This window comes from Megalobrama amblycephala, linkage group LG8 (assembly GCF_018812025.1).
Source record: "Megalobrama amblycephala isolate DHTTF-2021 linkage group LG8, ASM1881202v1, whole genome shotgun sequence".
NCBI lineage: Eukaryota > Metazoa > Chordata > Actinopteri > Cypriniformes > Xenocyprididae > Megalobrama > Megalobrama amblycephala.
In genome coordinates, this window is record NC_063051.1 from 13456201 (window position 1) to 13480978 (window position 24778).

At 36.7% G+C, this 24778-nt stretch overlaps 1 protein-coding gene across 22 annotated transcripts in view; it reads left to right on the forward strand.

Moving 5' to 3' along the window:
• The first annotated feature begins 558 nt into the window (after positions 1-558).
• The window catches only part of cadpsb (Ca2+-dependent activator protein for secretion b), a 91469-nt gene continuing 67249 nt past the window's right edge, over positions 559-24778 (forward strand). For 4 of the 22 annotated variants that reach the window (XM_048199499.1, XM_048199500.1, XM_048199503.1 and 1 more), the window contains exons 1-2: positions 569-1388; positions 24406-24519. In XM_048199499.1, coding sequence (XP_048055456.1) covers positions 1050-1388; positions 24406-24519 — 453 coding nt within the window. In that variant the 5' untranslated portion in view covers positions 569-1049. Of the gene's footprint in view, positions 1389-24405; positions 24520-24778 lie in introns of all 22 variants that reach the window. The other 18 variants (XM_048199516.1, XM_048199509.1, XM_048199512.1 and 15 more) reach the window with 10 other exon arrangements.

The following is a 24778-nucleotide window of genomic DNA, read 5'->3' on the forward strand; positions in this document are numbered from 1 at the left end:
GACATGTGTATGAGCAAGTGAAAAAATGAATTTTTCAAATAGTTAAAAGAGAGTTAGTTACTTTGCTTCATGACCATGTGGTTCTTTTGCAGGTGTCTGAATGATGTCCCATCCTGTCACATGATATATATATATATATATATATATATATATATATATATATATATATAGGCTATATATATATATATATATATATATATATATATATAATCACACCATACTCATATATATATATATATATATATATATATATATATATATATATATATATATATATATATGTATGTATGGTGTGATTTTTTTATTTTTTGTATGGTGTGAAGTATTCTTGTAATTTTGGTATGGTGTTTATAGGGAAAGTCTGCTAATAAATTTGATGTATTTATTTATTTATTCTCAAAAAGTTAAATGAGATATAAGAGACTATAAATATAGTCTAATAATTACATAAATATTTCAAATATTTGATTGACTTCTGAAATTTTATACTAGATTTTTAGGCTAAAAACAGTTCAATAAAGCAAGCAAGCATACGTTTAAAATTAAATATGTCATGTGGTGATGTCATATGGCAAGTCCCTGCTTTGCGAGTGAAATACAGAGGTCAAATGAAATAACAGCACATTCTCGGTGTCATCCACCCTCACCATTTTTGCGACCGAAATGACCCGCTCTCTCATCCAGCACCGCGGACAGCGCCTGCGTCTTACGCGAGACTCAGCAGGAAGTGGCCATCATTCGCTCTTTTCATTGCGCGCGCCCCTCCCATCCCCTTTCCTCTTCAGTCCCTCGCAATGACTGGCGAACGGAGGCACAGCACGGAACACGTATGCAGCAGCAGCAGTATCTTTGCTCTGGTCGAGTGAAGAGATTGCAGTGTCTGCTTCCGCACCCGAAGTGTGTCAGGATATTAAAAATTCACCAACAGTCGAGCAGCCCTCTGAATGCCGAACACTACGTCAACAAACTGATACCTTTCCACGCCGTAAATATCCCATCGTGCGTTTAATTCGCTTGTACGGTTAGGCGAGCGCTGCCCGAGAGCAAAAATGTTGGATCCATCCTCCAGCGAAGAGGAATCGGACGGGATAGTGGAAGAGGAAAGCCGAGAGGTGATGGCTCCTCAGTCCGGAGCCACTCGCATCTCCCCCAGCAGGACCAGCGAGAGCACCGATAGGCTCCAACCCACCAGCCGAGGCTCCAGCGCGCGACCATCCAGCCCGAGCCCGTCGGCCGCCAGCGAGCAAGACAAGGAGGACGTGGAGAAACTGCAGAGGGAAGAAGAGGAACGAAAGAAGAAGCTGCAACTCTATGTCTTTGTGATGCGATGCGTCGCCTATCCTTTCAACGCCAAGCAGCCTACCGACATGGCAAGGCGACAACTGAAGGTAAGAGCATGAGGTGTCCGGGTCTCACCTTGAGAAAAACGTTATGCATCACAATGTTCCTTTTATGGCATGCCATTATCAATAAACATTGCTTTGAATCCCTTAAATATGTCAGGTTATATTACTCTTAAAGTGAGGGAACATTTGTAAAAATCACCATATCCTTCACGGGACACCTATAAAATCACAGTCTTCATTGTGAGCCTGTTTTTAAAGCTCAGAAGGTCCTGTCGCGAGCCCCCAAACCCCAAGGAATTCGTGCACTTTCGGTCAAATTCGGCCGCACGAGACGAGCTCTAATTATAGATATTCTTCAAGAGGCTGATGGACCAAAATAAAGCGGTGTCATTGCCGTAGTACAGTCATGTGACTCGTTCACATTGGAAGTCAGTGGTTGTGTGCAGTCTTGCGGCCATAGGATATTCAGTTCCGTTTGCGCCATCTCTCGCGCCACTCATTCATCTTCCAAGGTGACTTTTGGTGTAACAGATGCAAACGCTGAATCCACCGTTCAGAAGGTCGACAAAGCATAACGAACGTATTTGTCATGTCATCTGGTGTTGTAAATACCTAATCGTATTTTTACGAGTTTCTCTTTCCTTTTTTTTTTTTAGTTATTTCACGCAATTATTTAATTTAGGCATTTTTACTCAAAAGCCCGTTGATAAACAACAAGTCTAAATAAAATACAACAAATCTAACGCGTGTTTAGAAATTATCCTGAGAGTTTTATTTGCTGACAAATGACTCAAGGCTGGAAGAAACAAAAGAACCCTGTTATAGACTTCAGTTACTGCCGTAAAAATGTTTCCTTGTTCAGAGAGGTATCTTTCAGAGGTCCCATCCAATTTCCCTCAGTTATTGATCCAAGCTGATCCCTGACTATTTACAACATGCTCTGAAACCACAGTTAACAGCTATTACTGCTATAGTAAGTGACAAAAAGAAAAACAGCAGTTCTTTTGTCCAGTCTTATACTTTCATTCATATTTGCTTCACTTTTAACCTAATTAGAAAAAAGACATTAAACATTACAGTTCTGCTGTCAGTGTATAGATTTGACCATACAACATTATTTTAGTGTTATTTTCATAGTATAAGAAAAGAAAAGTATATGAAGATTTAATTTGGGGCATACATGTGTAATATGTAAATATCACATTTTTAAATAAAAAGCTATCTGACATTGTCAACGTAGCTGCAGATTTGGTTATGCAATATGGCTTAGTCAGATGAGAACACAATAGGCTCATTGAAAAGCTGCGGAAGTATGAGTCCCATATTGTTATTCAATGCTAGGCAGCCTCACGTGAGATGTAAAAGCTGTAAAAGCTTTGATCAATAACATTGTATTGGAATACCTGCTGTTTGACATTACAAGAAGTCAAAGCTCTGATCTTCATAAATGCATGCCGGTTCAGTTGAGTGAGTCAGGGCTGGTGGTATTTGGGTCATTACAATGAATCCCAGAGTTGAGTCACTGTTGAGGTCCTTTAGGTTCAATAGAATCACTGCAGTCAATCACTTCAGTGATTCAGAATCATCCATGTGAATCATCGACATGAAGGACGTCTATCAAAAGCAGGGTCGAAAGAATGGTATAACTCTGTTTTTTGTTGAGAGGTACATTATGGTGAATGGGAAAGATCAGTGGCTATATTCAAAAGCTTCTACATAGATTCATACACCATATTGCACTATAGTAGTTTTAAGATTAATTATTCCCAATAGAATTCAAACAGTAAATTAGTCAAAAATGGGATTCAATTAGTTGCTAAATGATGGCATTACATTTACTTGTTTACTCACTAAATATAAATCTGAAAATAAACTGAAAATAAACAGATGGAAAATGAAAAAAAAAAAAACTGAATATGTACATATTAACTCTCGTTTATTATACAAAATAACATACTAATGGTAAAAACAATAGGTTCACTCAGTCAGAATGGTTTTTCTGGAGTGCCAGATGAAAAAGAGAATTTCATATTAAAAAATAGCAAAAATTGCATACTCACATTAGCATTTTGGGGTTAAGATATCACCACTAAAATCATAATTAAGTGTTTTTTTAATCTCTTTAGGCTGCACTAATTTATTTGCAGAAAGCTTAACTAGTAGTTTTATGAGTGCTTATTCAGCTAATGTGATATCAGAGGAGCTCAGGGGATTGAAGGTAATGGCTGTAGCATATGTCTCATTAAGTAATCACAGTTTTTCTATCATGAAGAAAATCAAATCTCCTTCGTGCATTATTTCTTATGTATATGGAGTAGCTTGATTTTCTTTCTCTGCTTTTTGACTGCAAAAGCAGGGAAACGATATGATCTTTATCAGGTTGATGCTCACACGTTGATTATAACGTTACCTCAAACTTTATTATATTAAGACAATTTGGTTATGCAAGTTATTTTGTTCCTGGGAGAATGATACATATTGTGCTCCTATTCTGAGTCATTATGAAAGTCCTTAAAGGGGCTGTACTGGCCCGGTCCCAAATGGCACCCTAAACCCTCACGGTCTTCCTCTCAGTCTGCACTTTCGTGACGTAATGCCGCTCTGATGCGTAATGCGCTCACGAGCACCCTTTTGAAACCTAAAATGATGAATGGGACACCCTACTGTCTCGTGGACTTAATGGACGAATTCAGAAAGCCTTGTTATTAGTGACACCGGTGGCTGTTAAGTGAACTGCAGCCAGCAACTTATTTCATGCGCTCACAGTATAGCACACGTAACATGCAAGAGACTGAATATAAGTTTCGTTACAAGCTGTTCATACATTGACAATAAAAAAGCGAATAATACATGAAATTACATGAAAAAATACATGAAAATTACTTTCCATTTAAAGGTTAACTAAAGCCATATCCATGGACATTATAATCTATTATTTTCTCCTTTAGTTATAAATCACATCATATGTTGGGGATATTATTATTAAATTTGCTGTCAATTTTACATCCATTTCTACTCTTGGGTGTCACTGAGTGTAGCTGCTGGCTAATAACAAAACTCATTCATTTTTTTTGTTTATTCACAAAATACCTTGAAGCATCCAAGTATGCAGTGAGTGTTTACTGTGGAAAGAAATCAAATCCAGAATTAGATTTAAAATCTTTGTTCTTCTAAAAGAGCAAAGATTCTAGCTTGGATGAGTTTTTCATTTAAGTTTGGTGCATCTGAAGGGCTTATCATGGTTCATGTCTCCAGCAAACTGCTCATTAGTCAGCCGTCCTCTGCTCAGTCAGTCCATTATAAAATTTAATAATGTTGAATGACAGCCTCATTGTTTCTATAGCCTGTGAATCACATTTCATTCTCTTATTTTTTAGTCCAGGAGGTCACTTTTACTGTGGGTTTTGCCTTAGGCTAATTTGTATGCTGTCAGCAGCGTCTCCTGTACTCACCCTGTACCTGCTCTCGAGCCTCTGGTCTGGGCCGGCAGCCCTTGCTTGAACTCCAGATGATACAGGCACACGATAGAGATCTCTCAGCAGTTTTGTTCACGGGCCTTGGGGAGGATAGAATTTCAATTATCTGTATCCTTCCCGTGTTTGATTTCATCACTGATAGATGGTAGATGTCCCCCCATTTCAGCAGATAAGGTGGTCTCGTAACAAGGACACATCGTGAGGATGTAGAGGCCTTACAGACTCCAGACCCTCTAGCTTTTTGTTGCACCTATAAAATGAAACGTTACGTTTTTCATCAGATCAGTACATACAGTTTGTACATCCCGCTGAAATATCACTCCTCGCTGAATAATACTGGTGGTGACAGCTTTCAAGGGCTCATTGTCTTTTACTTAGCTGGCTAAGCAAATCTTTGTGTCATTTCAGATGAACTTATCTGCAGATGAGGTCTCCTTTCCTACCCTTTTGTCCTTTAGCTTTATTTTAATCTTTCTCTTCTTCTGTGGTTTACCTAATTACCTGCTATTTTGGATCACAATTACCTGTTCACGTAATAGGATCTGCTTTTAAAAGAAATTAAAGGGGATTAAAGAATTATGTAAATTTTGGGGTTTGTGATGTTACCAACCCGGGAAGAAGCTCGTTGTAGTCTCTACCAGCCGTTTGTTGTAGTCCTTAAAAAGAGATTTCTTTTAAAGAAATATCTCCCTTTGCATCGAACTTTGAGCATCGTAACTTTGCAGATGTTGTTTATGCTCAAGCAGCAGCATTACACACTAACTAAAGTTAAAAAACCCTTTAAGGTTGGAATCTGTTGCAATTAAAAAATTTAATAGGCCTACACTAATTTCAACTGTCAATTTGAAATTTTTTGAATTTACGGAGCCCCATACATGACGTGCAAGAAAAAAAATTAAATTGTGCGCACAATTTACTATTTCGTTCCCTCGTGCATACGATTTAGCCTACTACTTTTTCCTGCATGTCATGTCTGGGGCTCTGTACAAATTAGTAAATTGTGAGCACGATTTACTTTTTTCCCCTGCATATCATGTGCAGGGCTCTGTAAATATATTATAAATATAAGACAAAGTTATTTCTTATCCTTGTATTTCAGTTTTTTAAGCGACTCTTACTGCAAGTTACATCATTACGCCAGTAGGTGGCGACAATTGATTAAGTTACTTGAATCATTTTCACTCAAATAATTTGTTCAAACACACTGATTGATATTGTACGGAGCCCCGGACATGACATGCAGGAAAAAAATAGTAGGCTAAATCGTGCACACAATTTACTAATTCGTTCCCTCGATTTACTAAAACGTGCGCACGATTTACTATTTCATTCCCTCGATTTACTAAAACGTGCGCACGATTTACTATTTTGTTCCCTCGATTTACTAAAACGTGCGCACGATTTACTATTTCATTCCCTCGATTTACTAAAACGTGCGCACGATTTACTATTTCATTCCCTCGATTTACTAAAACGTGCGCACGATTTACTATTTCGTTCCCTCGATTTGCTAAAACGTGCGCACGATTTACTATTTTGTTCCCTCAACTTGCTAAAACGTGCGCACGATTTACTATTTCGTTCCCTCGATTTATAAATCATGCGCATGATTTATAAATTGAGGGAACGAAATAGTAAATTGTGAGCATGATTTAGTAAATTGAGGGAACAAATTAGTAAATCGTGCGCACAATTAAATTTTTTCTTGCATGTCAGGTGCGGGGCTCCGTAATTTAGGAATCAACCAGGTATGAGCGATTAATTTCATTGTTCAATCAACCGATTCATTCAAAACACACAGCAATTATGCAACAGTAATTCTTCTGTGGATCTGTTCGTAACTTTTTTGTTTGGCATAGCAAAAATAAACAAAGTATCTACCAATGTTGTGTCTAAAATGGAAATTTAAATGGAATAGTATTTACGTTTTGTTTACTGAACTGGTATATTAAAGCACAAAGCAGTATTAAGTGTGGAGGAAATGTCTTTGAAAGTATTTTGTAAAATAAAATAGTTTAATAAAATAATAAATAAAATGCACTAAATGTATAAATATGTCAATTTTTATTAGGTTCTACCATCCCTACATTGAGTCAGGCTAAAGCTTATACACATCAGTCTTGAGGTTACACATTTGCATTGTCATCCGTTGGCGTGTGCATTTGCATCTGATACCACATGTTGACAGGTTTAGCTTGACTATTGTTTGTATTGCACAGTCGCACCTTGTAAAGGCTGTTGACCTTGTGAAAAACGGCACAAAGGGACTGCAGTGTTATACTGTCACTCACAGCTAGGCCTTTTATCTATGTACAAGCCTTCAATGGATGCGTATTTGAAATCTAAAACCAATGGCCCTGTTTAGATGCACAGTGGGTCTACTGTTGCAGTGCAAGGAATCATACTGTATGCGCATAAATGTGTAAAATGTAGCCTATCACTCACATTAGGTTATAAATGAATGGGATGGAAATATACTGAACTGCTGGTCTCAAATGCGATGCATCACCTAGAGAGTCTTTTATTAATGCAATGTCTGGTGTTCACACATTAAAATGAGGGTCTGTTTATTGTGTGCTTATCTAGGAGAAATAATGCCTGTCCCACATAAAAGGCTTTACAAACCTGTTAAATGTCTGCATTGCTGTAGGGCTTGCAAAAGGAGATTTTCTTCTTTATTACAAGAGGCAAGCACAAGAAAGATGGGTGAATGGGGAATGAACTCAATCAAACCCTGTGTTTCAGAGTATTTAGCACAATCAAACCCAATGAGAATGACCCTACAGGCTTTCTCTATGGTCTGAGAGCCCCACTGGGTTGGCCTGCTGGCCACATGATTTTATTCTTGTTCAGACAGAAAGGCAAATCAGAGTAGCTTTGTGTGATGGATGGAGTTACCATGCCTGTATCGAGTTGCCAGGCTCACAAATTCAGTTTCATTCTCCAGTGATTTCCAATTGAGGTCTTTTTTACGGAGCAACGGTACCAGCTTGTAGTGTGTGCATGTGTATGAAACCTCTACTGCAATCCCACACGCACATGTTGAAAGACAGGTTAGTTTTCAAGGCAGAAGCAGAGCTTCTGGTCAGTGTGAAATATAAAACAAGAGGAGAGGATGAGACTGGAAAGCAAAAGACTTAGGATAGACAGCTATAACAAATATCTGATGGAAATTTAACAAGACCAAATATTAATAAAACAAATTACTTGATCCATGTGCATTTGAAGTTCATGAAGATTTGCAACAACATATTTAATTTTAAATCTTAAGCTGAAGTAACCAACTTTCATAAATCAACCATGAATCAAATTTGTAGAGCAGTGAAAACTGAAAAATACGAGGGAAGAAAAACATAAAAATCCCTCAAGAAAAACCCCCAATCCTTTTTGGACTGTGATAGGCTTTGAAATGAAAAACAAAATGTAAAACTGAATTTGCATTAATATGTCCAAATACATATTACAGTAAATAGCAAATTCTAGTGTTTTCAAAACAAAAATTCCAGGCAGATGTTGCACACATGAAACACAGTCTACAACATCAGTATGTGGGTTGTGATTTTATGAGGGATTTCATTTCAAACAGGTCAGTGAGAATGGGAGAGATTAATGGATCCACATTATATTTGCTATTTTGGTTTCTGTGTATGTCAAATCACTGACAAATGACTTTTATAGAACAGTTATGTAAGCAAATTCTGTTTTTTTTTTTTTTTGTCACAATGCTTGAAACAAGGCTTTTGCTGTTGCAGTATGAACAGACACACCCCCATCTTTCCAAAGCCCTGTCCTCAAAAATTAATTAGAGATGGAGCAGGAGAGCAGCAGCACATCTCAGTGTTGTCTAAAACAACAGGAGGAAGATAGAATTCTCGCATGACAAACTAACAACTGACAACAGCTTATGAAAGTAAATATGGCATTTAATGAGAATGATCTGCTTCAACTATCACACTGTCAGATTCCTGTTTGTCATCTATGGGCTGCCCGTTCAATCACTTAAAATGATTGACAGGCAGAACTCAAAGTCTTCGGATTGGCTCAGAAAAGAATTTGACCTCTGCCAATAGTTTTTTTCTTTTTTCTTTAATTCACAGGTGTGTTAATTTTGTCCATAAAAATTCATTAAAAATACCTTTAAATATGACTTGAAATGTAAGTTGCTTCCCTATTGTGACATACTATATCTGAGTAAAATAACCTAAAAAAAATGAAGGGCGGGACTTGATTTTGTCCATCGGAAATTGATTGGATGGTTGGAATGTTGTGGTTTGCTATTGCTGTGATCTCATGTGAGTGACAGGTTGTCCCGCCCTCGCACCAGTGAACACATCATGAGAGAAGAGATGTCACTGCAAGAGGGAGGGGAATTCATTTTGATTAAATATTAAATTTATAATAAATCCTGCAATACTCCATATTCTAATGGTCAATTTTTGATTTCATGGTGGACAATTGACCCTTCGCCAGGAGTTTGATTGACAGGCGATCTAACCAATCATAACGCCGAATCCGCCATTTTGTCTGACAAAGCAGTCAGAGGAGTTAGCAGATTAACCTCAGTGGACTTGAACTTGAAAAATGGTGTGTACTGACGTATTTCCGCGATTGAAACAACATTCCTTATGATGTTCGTTCATGTTTATTTGATGCTATAAATGAACTAGTAGGAAGAGATGATCGGTTCATGAGCCGTTTGAACTGAGGCCCTACAGCGATCTGTCACGACACATTAAAGAGCCACAAAATGGTATTTTTTGTTTAAATTTCTTTAAAAATGACAAAATTTGAAATTTGAGACTTTGGGCCCTATAATACACCCGGCGCAATGCGACGCAAGGCGCAGCGCAAGTGTGTTTGCTAGTTTGCGTCCGGCGCCGTTCGCGTTTTCCCGTTCAGCGCCACGTCCTTAAATTAGTAAATGCATTTGCGCCAGTTAGTGCGCCCATGGGCGTGCTGGTCTAAAAAAGAGGTGTGTTCAGGCGCATTGCCGGCGCATTGCTATTTTAAGGAGCTGAAAATAGACTGCGCCATAGACCAACTCAAACCTGGTCTAAATTCTAAAGTCAATGGCGCAATATTTTTTTGTTAGAGCGCGTTGGTAGAAACTGCGCCTCTGGGCGCGTCCACAGTGCGCGTTGACTTTGCTTATTACACACAGGGATGCGCATCACACAAACATGCCAAATATTAAAAATAAAAGGATTACAGTGTAAAAGAATATTATTGTGTAGGCTACATAAATATAAAAATGTAAATATTGCCATTTAAATAGCAATCCGCCATGGCGCGAGCGCGTCTCGCTCTTAAAGGGAATGGGAGATGACACTCTGATTGGTTTATTGAACGTTACGCCCATTACTCATTAAGAGAATAGGGACAACCCATTTCAAAAATGCGCCCCGACGCACGGATCGTTTTTCCGTCGTTAAAATAGCAAAAGTGGATTTGGACACGCCCTGAGTGCACCTGCGCCGTGCGCTTTACACTTTGCGTTTAGATCGTTAAAATAGGGCCCTTTGTTTCATATCAAAAGTAACCTGATCTGTCTTGTCTGTCTACACGTTGTCAGTGTCCTCTGTGCTTCGAGATGTATTTTTCACTGCATTCATGGCTTGTCGGACATAGCATCAGTAACTAAAGGGGGCGCGTCTTTGTCAGTTGATGTTTGCTGTTACTTTGTTGGATTCTAATAATTAAGGAAAATATATTTGTTTTTATTTAAAATATTAATTTTGAAAAATAATTTAAAATAAACAGACATGATTGTTTAATTCTAGTGCTTCATGATACAGAAAGGGGAATATTAAGGGTAGAGGAGAGACATGAGGGTCTGTAGTGAAGGGAACAGGTTGAGGACACAGCAATGACAGCGACACTAATAGAAAGAGAGTGGAGGTCAGATAGGAGATTAGGAGAGCCTGAGAGACGGCAGCAGTTATGGCACCTGGATGGAGCAGGAGTTAGTTAGGAGAGGTTCCCGTGGAGATAAGAGGATGTTTGATTGAAAGGCCAGAACTGGATCTCCTCAGATGAGATTTGGAGATTCTGAAATTACCTTATTAATATAACAGGGCGAGAGGGATGAAATTTATCGGTTCATTAAGCACACTGAGAAAAAAAGGACAGGTGAGGAGAGGAATAGAACGTGAGAGACTGGCAGATTCATTTTGTCAGAAGTAATAAACATCCAACTGGAAGGTCCTTAAACCTCCTAGCAGGTCATTCACATTTGAGTGTGAATTATTAAATAGTGGAATAAATAGTGGCTGTTTTTAGTGCTGTGTAATTAACTTATGACCCAGAGAGTAAATTTAGCCTAGCGCTCTTGAAATTATAAATTCAGATTTATGAATGATATTGATTCATCAATACATAGATAAATGGACACACATTCACACACAATATTCAAATACCTAATTAATTTAATTGTAATAATATGCATGCATATGTGTAGCATGACATTTCAAAGACTTCCCAGTTAATAACCATCTCAGTGCAGTGTGAATATGGACAACAGAATATTTTACGCATCCATATTCATTAATCAAAACTCGTTCTGAAGTCTCTGTTTGAACTTTTGGATCGGTGTATTTACATTTCTAAACAGCCAAAGCAGTGTGTGTTTGAAATTGTTTGCTTTTGCTGAAAAAGTGTTGATTTTTGTTCATATTTTGAACTTTTGGAACAGTGCATTTACATTTCTAAAGTGCCAGAGCAGTGTGTGTTTGAAAATGTTTGCTTTTGCTGAAAAAGTGTTGATTTTTGTTCATATTTTTAGGGGCATTGCAGTACGTGCGGAAGTCTGTATTTGTACGGGTTTGTACATGTGTGATTTTTTAAGGCTATTTAAATAAGTGTTGCTCCGAGAGAAGTCTGAGAAAGACACTGAGATGAGGGACATCTGCTCAAGCTATTTCAGCACTTTTCTGTAAAGATTAAGAACAGAATTAGAGACCCAAGGATACCATAAAGTGCATTTACATAACAGAGATGATGCGACAGAATTCAGGAGAGGTGATGTTTTTTTTTTTTTTCACATCTTTATTTTGGTTATTGCAGATGATACCTAATTTGTAAAAGTTGTTGATTATTTTATATGCTAAAGAAGATTGTGAATGTGTGTTCACACTTACCATATTTCAGGCACTATGGATAACTTACTTCTGCCCTGATAAAGCTCCTAATGAGACTTATAATAATCATGGAAATAAAGTGTCCTAGCTATGATGATAAATTAGAGGCAAAACTTATGTGTAAATTATGTTGCTATTCAGCACTAATTGGCTTCTCATATTTGTGCACTTTGAAGATAGGTGGCTCATTTAGGAGTAAGAGAAATGATAACAACCCTAGTGAAGAAGCAAACCAAAAACTAAACTTTGATTTGGCGCTCAAAGGAATATATTGAATTTTTTACTAAATAACAATGCAACTAAACGTTGTGTTGTTCACCATATTGTATAGCGTTTAAAGGAATTATTTAATTATATATTGTAAAATGTGTACATGTAAATCATATTATCTGCTAATGTGCTCACTAAAATATTTAAAGAAAAAATGAAAAATGTTTATTATTAATCTTTAAGGCTGTCTGTAGATTTTGGACACAACTGACACAAGGGAGAGTTAATTAGCCAAGTGGGAACAGTTATTGGCTGTCTGATGCTAATAATCTCAAAACAGTCTGGCCAATATATAGGTCCATCAATAGCCTTGAGCCAGAACAGTAGTTTAGATAAGTCTGCAGGTTTTTTTTCGCCTAGAGGCATGGAGAGTAGGATGAAAGGAAGTAGTATTAGCCAGAGTGGAGGAGGAGGATTGTGTCACAATCTAGTGTGATGAACAGCAGTAGCTACTAGTTGTTGTGGCACTACAGCCGTGTCTCTCTAGGAGAGCTGCCTGCACCCTTATTCTAAAGCATGTGAGCGATTTTTCTCATGCCGTCGCTGCCACACACCCACTTGTGAACCAGAAAACACACACACTTTCTCTCCCTCCCTCCTTCCCATCCAGCTTTTTCCATATCCTATAATCCATTAAGCAGCACTAGCACTCCTTCCTTTCACTCCCTGTCTCTCCCTCTTCCTCTGTTTCCTGGCAGGCCGACTTGACCTTCTGTTTTTCTCAAGGTCTCTATTTCGGCTTTGAGCACGTGAAGAGAGCATCTATTACGTTTTAGCATGAAAGCTCCCTCTAATCCCCTTTCATCCTATGATTTTTAAGGGGGCAGCAGGAGCAGTGTTGGCCCATTTTGTGCCCTAGATGAGACGAGACATGGCCAAATGAGACATGGCCAAAAAAAAACAAAACACTTTTTAGCAACTTAATTGATCACATAATTACTGTATAAGATTTGAAAAGGACCTGGGTTCATATCCTGACATTATATATTTATATATAGTACAGATTTGAGTTATGATTTCAATGAATGATATCGCCATCAAATAATGTAACGCTAGCCAAACGATGCCAGGAAGACGAATGCTGCATTAATTGCATTAAAGGATTATTAGTTCACTTTTGAATTCAAATTTCCTGATAATTTATTCATCCCCATGTCATCCAAGATGTTCATGTCTTTCTATCTTCAGTCGAAAAAAGAAATGAAGGTTATTGAGGAAAACATACCAGGATTTTTCTCCATATAGTGGACTTCATTGGGGTACAACGGGTGGAAGGTCCAAATTACAGTTTCAATGCAGCTTCCCAGATGAGGAATAAGGGTCTTATCTAGCTAAACGATCAGTCATTTTGTAAAAAAAAAATAAAAATGTATATACTTTTTAACCACAAATGCTTGTCTTGCACCGCTCGTCCATGCATGACTTTCATGTTAGAAAGGTCACGCCTACGGCACCTACGGCATTTTGGTGTCGTAGGTGAAAGTACAGATCCAGTGTCTACAAAATGAACGTGCAAAGCCAAACGCCCTTTACAAAAAAAAGGTAAAACATTGATGTCGGATGATTTTAAAGTTTGAGGAGAAAATGAAATGGAGTTTTTCGTCATACAGAGGTACTTCCGCCTACGTCACACGTGACCTTTTTAACGTGATTACGCCATGTGTGGTGAATTGCAGAGCAGTGCAAGATGAGCATTTGTGGTTAAAAAGTTCCATCGTTTCCTGGAATGTTTTCCTCAAAAACATTAAATTCTTTTCGACTGAAGAAAGAAAGACATGAACATCTTGGATGACATGGGGGTGAGAAAATTATCAGGAAATTTTAATTCTGAAGTGTACTAATCCTTTAAATATTTTTAACATTTTAAACTAAAAAAATTACTCATTAATCACAAGCCTTAACAAGTTAATTTTGACAGCCCTTTATATATATAACCCAGTCACGTGCATGTCGTTTTTGTCATAATCTGTCTGATCTGACTGCATCTTTTCTGTCAGGGTAGCATTAATTCTTCACAGGAGGAAGCCATCTTACAGAGTCTGTGTGTCACATGGCACAAGTTCTTATTTTTAGGATTAGTAGAGTTTCAGGCAAGTGCTTTCACCCACACACACACGTTAGCTCTCTCTGAGACAGACACACACACGCCCATTAACTCTAATACTGAGCACGCTGTAGCTTTTCTTTCTGTCACACACTACTTAGATACCTCTCAGCTCACATAGAAGCAGCAAAAGCCTTCTAAAGGCACTCTCTCTGTCTTTCCATCACATGAGACTTTTGCTTTTCCCATCATTTCCCCCACTTTACCCCCTTACTCACTCTGAACATGTCCTTTTTTTCTCTTGCGCACTTCTGTCAAAGAAAAGGCTGGCTGTGGGCTCTGTCTTTTGGAAGTGTGATTAAAATGCTACGGTTTCAAAATTCATTGAAACGCTATAGGCTACTCTATGTTCTGATGATAGATACTTCACCAGCGTCCAAATCCTACATCGCATAGTCTTATTGTGCTGTCAATACTACGCCGATAGAATGTTAGTGAGACAACGTGCTCACACAAAGAGACGCATACACGCATACCAGTCAAGGTCCGGGAATTGAATTGAACATATTTAAGAAGGCATTTTGGTGTGTGGTGAAGTTTTGTGTAAGCAAATGCAAAGTAATCCGTTTGCATTTCCTCTAACATTACTGCTCTGAGACAAGCTTCTCCTGCTTGAGGCTTTATGTTTCTTCTAAAATTCTGAATGCTTGGGGTTTTTACAAAGGAATATTTTATTACAGTGTTTGCAAGGTAGCAAAAGAGCTGTTGCACTGGATGTTAGCATAGCTGTTACTGAGAGTAATTTTTGCTTTTATCAGTTTTATAAACAACAAATTCTGCTTCAATTTTTCCTGTTGATTTTTTTTTAAACCTTTTTTTTTTTTGCAAGACTTTCTAACAGTAATACAACATTTTTTTCCCATACTATGGAAGTCATTGAGTTCATTTTTGGGTGTACTATCTTTGACTCTTCATACACGTTACATGGATACACCAATAGGAGGCGACAAGTTACTGTCTTTGAGTGAGTCATTGATTCAGTCCTTTAACCTATTCGTTCAGCTGATTCATTCAGTAACGAAACAAGTCGTTATGAATGAGTCATTGAATCATCTGCTCAACTAATTCAAAACACTGATTCATTCAGGAAGGAACAAAACACATGAAACAAAAACAGGCAAAGTAACTGGAAATATCATGTCAAAAATATAAATTAATGTTAAGTTTAAATGTTTATTGAACTGTTGTATAAACGCAATGTTACACTCGCAAGCATGCTGTTTTTCTGAATACCTGCTGTTTGAAATGTCCTTCCTTTTCTTTATCCTCTTATTTTAATAATACTTGCTTGACTCAATCAAGAGTTGTTTTGACGTTCAATTATGCTGAAGGACACACATTCAAATGAATTCCAAAATGGAGATATTAGCATGCCTTTCAAAAGGCACATATGAGGTGGCAAATGCTGGTTTGCATAGTTACTCATTTTTGATGTAATGTGCTTCTAGGGACTGCACAGTAGAGGGCCGGTTTCTGCCTTGTGGCTCAGAGACACCGAAACTAACCAGCTGCTATCTTCAGCACTGGCTTTGTGGGTTCATAGCCCCTCTGCGCTCCGAGCATCATGCTAAACATAGAAAATGCCATGGAGGGACGCAGGGAGGGGAGAGGAGGAAAGAGTTGCGAGCTCCAGGACAATGCAGAACACTCTGTTCCCCATTTGGCAGATCATTATCCCTGAGTTTCAGGGAGTCCGATCGAGCTGGGGAATGATTCGTTAGGGCAGTTTTGCAATGCTGATGTTGATTGAACCCTGTATTAAAGGGTTCATATTATTTGACGCTATTTGTGTGTATTGCTGCAGTGCTGCCTGTTTTCTTTTCTTTCATTTATTCAAGGATATTGTTTCTGTAGTGTGGTGTTGGTTTTTTGTAGATGGTTTTCTTTGCTTGTTTGCTTATTGTCCTGATTGTTAATTACATCCACTGCACAGCAAGCATTAAGAAAGCACGTTACATGACTCATTTGGTGTTTGATGTGTGGATATTCTCAATGACACACCATACAAATAGCATCATCAATATGACAAAATGAGTTTGTGTGTATTAAGTATGCAGTATCACATTAACCACACTATCTTATTCATTCATCCTCTTATATTATATAGTTGTGAGACTGTATAATACAACGCATGTCATAAATTTCAAAAATATCATTTTTATTTAATATTATATTAAAGGGATATTTCAAATAGTTTGGCAGACTGTCAAAGTGAAAATGACTGTTAATTATTCATGTTACATTTAGTGTGTTTGCAATGGGATAATGCCTACATAAATTACTCTATTAAGTAGGATTAATATAATATAATATAATACTTTCTCTCTTTAACAAGAAAGTGTAACCAAACATGGATAGCATGTTGACTTTCAACATGTTAAAAGTACTGCAGAATACTGTCAAAAGGCAGTAAGATTTTTTTTTTAAATCATCAAATTAATTATTTTATTCCGCAATGATACATTAAATTGACCAGAAGTGATATACTTCTACACAGTTACAAAAAAAAAAAAAAAAAAAAAAAAATATATATATATATATATATATATATATATATATATAAAAATCTTTATCTCATGAATACTTTTCTTTTAAACAATCTATTTATCTAAGAGTCCTGGAGAAAGGTTTCACGTTTTCCACGAACAATTTAAGCAGCTCAACTTTCTTCAATGTAGATAATAATGAGAAATGTTTCTTGAGCACTGAATATTAGAATGATTTCTGAAGGATGATCTTGTCATCACAAGAATAAATTACATATAAATATAGGCTATTAAAATAGAAAAAAGTTATTTAAAATTGTAATAATTTTTCTTAATATTACTGATTTTACTGTATATATTTTTTAGCAAATAAATGCAGCATTGGTGAGCATAAAAGACTTTTAATTTTTTTTTAATTCTTGAATTTATTGCACAATATCTCAGCAAAATCAGAATGCATTCATTTGTGTCTTTGTCTTAGATAAACTTTGAAAGAAAGTGGGAAGATCCATTTAAGTTGCATATGATGTACTTCCAAAAGATTACGATGAGAGTGTTATATTGAATTTGGGCTTTGTGTGTTCTATTCAAATTTAGCCTCTTGTTCCATTTCATTTAGGTGTCTGGGTCTAAATTTGACAAACACCTCCATTTTTCTCTCCCCCATTCATGTTTTTTTTCCACCTGCCCCTTTTTTTGGTGCCAGGTTTGTATATAGCAAATTGAAACCCCAAATCCAAAAACAAATTTACATTGAGATAACTTAAAATTAAATTAAATTTTTTACGAAAAAAATAATTAAGATTGACTGCAAACGTGATACTTCCCCCTCTGTGGAGTAATATTGAAATCACTCGTCCATATTTCCTATCTCTCTCTCTCTTATGCATCATCTCTGGCCCACAGCAAAAGCTGCTGCACTCATGCAATTATCATAATTACTAACGACTCTGCAGTCTGCTGCTGAGTGTGCACACGCACACACTGAAAGAGTGCTTCATTTTCTTCCGCTGTTTCTTCATTCACACAAAAGAAAATGAACACTTTTGTTTTTCACGCAAATGAAATGTAAATGACTCTATAAATAAGATACAGGTGCTGAAATGATAATGTTATAGCAGGAGAATGGATTCATCAGGTGAGGTTGAAGTAAAAAGCACTGTTGATAGTATTTCCAAAGAAAGAGTGTCTCGAGTCTGATTAGGTGTAGCTGAAAAAGACAATAAGTCAACAATGGTCAAGCCCAGATGAACCATCTTTTATTCTGTCTTGTTAAGTGATTCTGCCGAATTGCTCATTGGAGAAATCACTTGACTAGTGCAGTTCTCCACCCTGTGTTGACATATTTATTGAAACAGTAAGTTATGGCTAGATATATTCTTGCTAGTCGGTTGCAGAGGAGGAACATGCTTATTCTAGTTATTATTTATTTGGAGAGTTGCACAATTTGGGAAAAAATCTAATTGCAATCTTATTGTTTTTTTTTTCTGATAAAAAATTGTGATTTTAAAATGCAATATTTTTTAAAGAGATCCAGGTTTGCTGTGCTTGTTTGTAGGGCAGCAATACTTAAAATGAACTTGCGTTCTCCCCCAGTAGTGACGTATTGAGGTTGAAATATGTGTTTGACTGAATGTGTACAAATGAATCAGGCTGTTACAGGGCAATCATGATAAGAGGTATCCAGAGGGAATCAATGGGAATTCTACTTGGGAGGATGGGGGTGGAGGTACCATTAAAGTACTGGTGGATATTGGTCACTCTGCATCTAGGAGCTCAATAGAGAGAAATGTAAGGGTGCTTTGTACAGCCTAATGTAAATATATATATATATATATATATATATATATATATATATATATATATATATATATATATATATATATATATATATATATACATGAAGAGTTTGGTTCCAAAATGCTATAACTCCATTTTGATTAATTTGAGTAAAAAGGTGTTTTCTTTACCAAGAAAATGGCAAGATGAAAACCACTATTTTCTGTTTCAAACTTTCAGAATAGCATCTTTTGGTTATAAAAACATTAAAAATTCAAATCTACATTTTGATTTTAAAAGGTTTATTATAAAAACAGATTTTTTTCCCAAAATGCAATAAATCCATGACACGTTTTTCTTTTCAAAATGCTTTTATTTTTATATTTTCAGTTTCCATTTTAATTTTAGTTCAAAGGCACAGTATGTAAGTTTGCAGTATGTAAGATGCTAGATGTCGCTTATTCAAAGCAATAACAAAGGCGTAGCTTGATGATGGCGTGAAGGAGTGTGGAATCATGGTTGAGTTGTCGTCTTTACCTCCACAGCCGTTGGAAAGCAATCCGACGGGACAATCATGTTCATGGGTGATCTAATGTATTAAAGTTTTTTTTAACGTTACTGTGGTATGAAGCAGGGCGGGGCTGAGAGCCTGGAACATATTATGTTGCTGTTTTTATTTTGTTTATTATGTCGAAGTCAGCCACTACCACTCCATTCGTTTTGTTGTTGTTAATTTTACGATTAAAGTTATGTTTAAAGATGCCATAGAAAGGAACATTTAATTTACCTTGGCATAGTTGAATAACAAGAGTTCAGTACATGGAAATGACATACAGTGAGTCTCAAACACCATTGTTTCCTCCTTCTTATGTAAATTTGATTTGTTTAAAAGACCTCTGAAGAACAGGCGAATCTCAACATAACACCGACTGTTACGTAACAGTTGGGATCATTAATATGTATGACCCCAACTTTTGCATATGCCAGCTCATGTTCAAGGCATTACACAAGGCCAGCCAGTATTAACGTCTGGATGTGCACAGCTGAATCAACAGACTTGGTAAGCAAGCAAGGACAATAGCGAAAAATGGCCGATGGAGCAATAATAACTGACATGATCCATGATAACATGATATTTTTAGTGATATTTGTAAATTGTCTTTCTAAATGTTTGGTTAGCATGTTGCTAATGTACTGTTAAATGTGGTTAAAGTTACCATCGTTTCTTACTGTATTCACGGAGACAAGAGCCGTCATTATTTTCATTATTAAACACTTGCAGTCTGTATAATTCATAAACACAACTTCATTCTTTATAAATGTTAGCTTTAGTCACGAAGCACCATCAAACTCATTCAGAATCAAATGTAAACATCCAAATAAACACCATACTTACGCGATTAGACATGTTGCATGACGAACACTTTGTAAAGATCCATTTTGAGGGTTATATTAGCTGTGTGAACTTTCTTTATGCTGTTTAAGGCAGTCGCGAGCTCGGGGGCGGGGAGCACGAGAATTTAAAGGGGCCACATGCTGAATCGGCGCATATTTAATGATGCCCCAAAATAGGCCGTTAAAAAAATGAATTAAAAAAAATCTAGGGGGTATTTTGAGCTGAAACTTCACAGACACATTCAGGGGACACCTTAGACTTATATTACATCTTTTGAAAACACGTTCTACGGCACCTTTAACTTTCTCCTCCTCCATCCCTGGAGGAGTTAAGCCTGATCACCAAAATTCACATTATTTTATTTCATTCTAATAAAATAGCTGCAAGTGCTGAATTACTACTCATACAGTTTACTTTATTTGATTAATTAAAATCGTGGGGTAATGCAGTTCTGTTTTACTTGGTCAGAACAATCATACTAAAAGTACCGGTTAAAATACCTGATTTCTCTGGATTTAAACATTGTTGGAAACATTGTTTAGTCCTTATCTGTTAGTTTTGAAGCTATAGATATGTTAATGTAGTTGACAGAACAGAACTGATGCATTTAAAATATTATCTTTGTCTTCAAAACAGTGTGTCCTCCCTTTGATGTGCACCTTGTTTTCAGCTTCCAGTATTAAATATGTCAACACAGGGAAAGAAAATGAAGCCTTTAAACACTTAAATTAGAATGTCTTCATCATGTATACATGGATGTTAAATACACATCCATACCATGCAGAGCACGTGCACACACACACACACACACACACACACACACACACGTACGCACAGAAACTAGAGCTGTCAAGTTAGAGTGTTAACATACATCAACTCTGGTATGACTGTACCCGGCCTTCATAAAACTTTTCTGGAAATAAGAAAGAGAAAAGCACACTCTGAAATATTGAGGGCTGCAAGCTGTTCTTCAGGGTTATAGTATTCTCTGTACAGACAGTTCAGAAGGCCGATAAAGTCAACTGCTCTATGTGTGTGTGAAGGAGAGAGGACAGTAGCAGAGAGATGAACACACAGATGGTGCTGTGATGCCTCACAGGCACATGCTACTTTGTACTTTTCCACCTTCCTCCTACACACTTGCACACAGAAAACCCTGTTTCCTTTAGATTTTGTCACACTGGTGGTTTCAAGATGAACAGCAACATAACATCTTGTTAAACTTAATATTTTTTGGTATGCGTAGCAAGCCACCATATTCATGACAGCGCAATAGAGCACACTCTGAGATTTTGAACGTTTCAGTGAGATGATCAAAACAGTGATAATGCATATCATTATCCCATTCATTGTATCATTTTACACACTTTACAGTATATATAATAATATAGTATATGTAAGGGATAATGCACAGTTAGTCATTTTTTCTAATTATACTCTGACAAAGTCATTAGGAGAGGAAGGGTGTTATATTTTGTGATAATGACTGGCTCACTGTAAACTCTTCTGCTTATTACACTGGTAAATAAAAAGCCATGAAATATTGATTTGAGATTATTTTATTGTCTGAGAAGAAAGAGTGGAGGTATACGAGAGACATAAAGCAAGCACAGCTGTGTAGAACAAAACTTACCAGAGAATATGGTCCTGACTCCTAAAAATGTTTGATCACAGAATAATCGACCAATCAGAATTATGTATTCCAGAGAGCCATATAGTACATAAGCTAGCAATGCTTTACAATAAAATAATGGTTGTCAACTAGTGCACCTGCTCTGAGGACAGAGGTAAACAAAGCTAAATGCAAATAACAAAATTCAACATGGACAATTATCTTTTAAAATTTTTCAAAAGGTCAACCCTTAAAAAACAGATATATAAACAAAAATATTTAAATATTTTGTTGTTGATGTCAAATGTAGTGTGTCCAAATGAAAAGAAAACATGACCCAGGCTACATTAAATACTGGTTTAACAAGGATGGCTTGTGCCGACCACAATGCATTTGTGCTGTTAGTTATTGCCTCAGTTAATTGCACTGACATTACATGGATATGTTTATGCCCTTAATGGCTGTTCCCTCCTCGTATTAAGAAGCCTAATACAATATTTGGCCCATTGTGTACTCCATTTGTTAGGCTGATAAATCATATTTGGCTGTTTGTGCATTTACAAAATTGAAATGTCCTATTCAAACTGTTGTGTCATAATTTTGCATATTGTTGGGCACTTCATAGTAATGTTAAAGGGATAGATAGTTCACACAAAAATGAAAATTCTGTCATTATTTACTCACCCTCATGAAGGTTCTACCAAACCCATTTGCTGTCATGTGTTTAGCGGAACACAAAAGTAAAACCAAAATTAAAAAATCGCTGATTTTCAACCCACATTGTATTGTTTCAATGTCAGTATTATATGTAAATGAACAATGCTTACTTGTTCTCCGTGTAACTTGGACCTGAAATTTATTTTTTTGTGTCAACAAAAGACTTTTGACAGCTCCAGGGTATTTGTGAAAACGGCAGTTTCTTTCAGTTTTTCCCCTCCATTTGGCCTAAAACACTGTGTTCATGGTCATCCAGTTTGAAATGTTGACTACAAATCTGTTTTTCAGAATTTCTGTTGTGGCATTCTCTCCATATTTGCGATTCTTTGCAGCCTTTAGCCATTGGCTACAATGGGCTGGATCCTTCACTGGAAACCAAAAGTAACTCACTCCCGCTAAATGTTTACTCATTGAATTCTTGCACCCGTGAGAAATACAAGTCGTCACCAATATGACTAAAAGTTTGCTATGAAGTATTTCCTGCTAAAGCAAGGTGGTATTTGACTCTGGTAAGTGTATCCATAGCAGACTGGTAGGAGTGGTCTTGGATGGCAATATGCCCAGTGCATTATGGGCTCCAACAGCCTGTTTTTCCTCTGTTTTCTCTAGTCAGGTAGCACTGATTTCAAATGTTCTTTCACCTTTCTACTGTATAGGCAGCCATGTTTTATTAAAAACCTATTTTGCCTATGGTAAAGTACCCCTTTGAGAGAGTGCTTTTAATTTAATTAATAATATAATATAATGTATTTTAAAATTAGGGCTGCACGATTTATCGCGATTAAACCTCACGCGGTTTGGCAAAAGCTGGGATTATTTTAGGCGCAGCTTGTCAGAGCTGTACAGCTCTGTGATCAGAAGTAAATGCTTCTCTATTTGAAAGCCAGATAGAGAAGCGTGTTGCTTTTTCAAATGTACATTATAAGTGACTCAAATTCACAGTGCTTTAAGATGGATTAGCATTTGGAGCCATACTTCATTGACAAGCTGTGCATAAAAAAATCGCAGCCTTTGCGATTTCATAATCGCATTTAGATGATAATTGCGTTTAAATTCAATGTTATTTTCAAGATCCACCTAAAAATAAATATAATTTTAAAATGTATAAAATACATTTTTAATGGACTTTTCTTTTTTGCATTTTTATAGTGAACAATTTTATTGTGTTGGCGTGACATTATATGCATTTTAAAATCTGGACCCTGAAGCAAAACCAGTTGATAACCACTGCCATAAAACACAGTGGCACTGTCACTGTCAGGGCTTTGCTCTTCTGCTTTTTATGAGGAGGAGGATACTGTTTGGCCTGCTCTTTTTCTCCTTCACAACACTTCTCTCATTCTGTTGCTTATTCGTTCATCACTCTGTCATCTTGTGCCCTGATGACATTCAGGGAGTGTGATGAATCACATCGGAAGAGAGAGAGATAAGGAAGAAGAAGAGGCGTGCAGTTAGATATAAAATGTGTTGTGCATGAAAAATCAACATATTTAAAAAATATGAAGGATTTAAGTACACAATGTCTGTAAGGGAAAGTTAAAATTAGACCGTGCAAGTGAGAGAATGAGTGTGAGAGAGATGTAGCTAGAGATATCTGGCTGTGAGAATAGAGAGAATGTGTGTTATTGAGTTTGAAGGTGGGTGTTTTTATTCTTAAAGCAGAAAGAGTATTTTTAAGCGTAGACTTGAGAAGAGACTATACTTGTGGGAGTGTTTTGGGAAAAACAAGGATGTATTAAATGTCTCTTACTAAAAAAAAGGAAACCCACTGTGCTTTGTCATTTGTTTCTGAAAAATCACTAACCTTTTTCAGCAGCACATCATTTACTTTAGTCCTGAACCGCTATAGATCAGGATCCATATCTGAATGTGCAAAAATCTGATAACAGATTCAACTGAGGAGACCATTTTAGATTGAGTCACTGATTAAAAAGCTCTCATTTATAATGTTGTATTATCTATAATAACTACAAAGGAATGCATTGGTCTTCTTGTGAATTATTTTGGCTTTTTTTTTTTTTTTTTTGCAATCGCAAATCATCTGAATTTTGACATTGTTTTATTTTTTCATTTCTCCTTGTAGATCACCAAGCAGCAGCTGCAGACCACTAAGGACCGCTTTGAGTCTTTTCTCAAAGGAGAGACACAGATTGTGGCGGATGAGGCCTTCATCAATGCAGTTCAGAGCTATTTTGAGGTGAAGTATCAATGCAACAGTACAATGAATTTGACCCTTGTCCTGCTCAAGTAATCACCAATGGCATTATTGATTGTCAGCCTTTATTTATTATTTTTAATAAACATCTCAACTTTTAAACATCTCTTTGGTCTCAACCCTGTTGGAGAACTTAGTTTTATTTTTGTTTTTTTTAAATTAGACGTCATGTTATGTTGCTGATATCCCATCATTTCAAATAATGATTTTATTTAGCAAGGATGCATTACATTTATAAGTG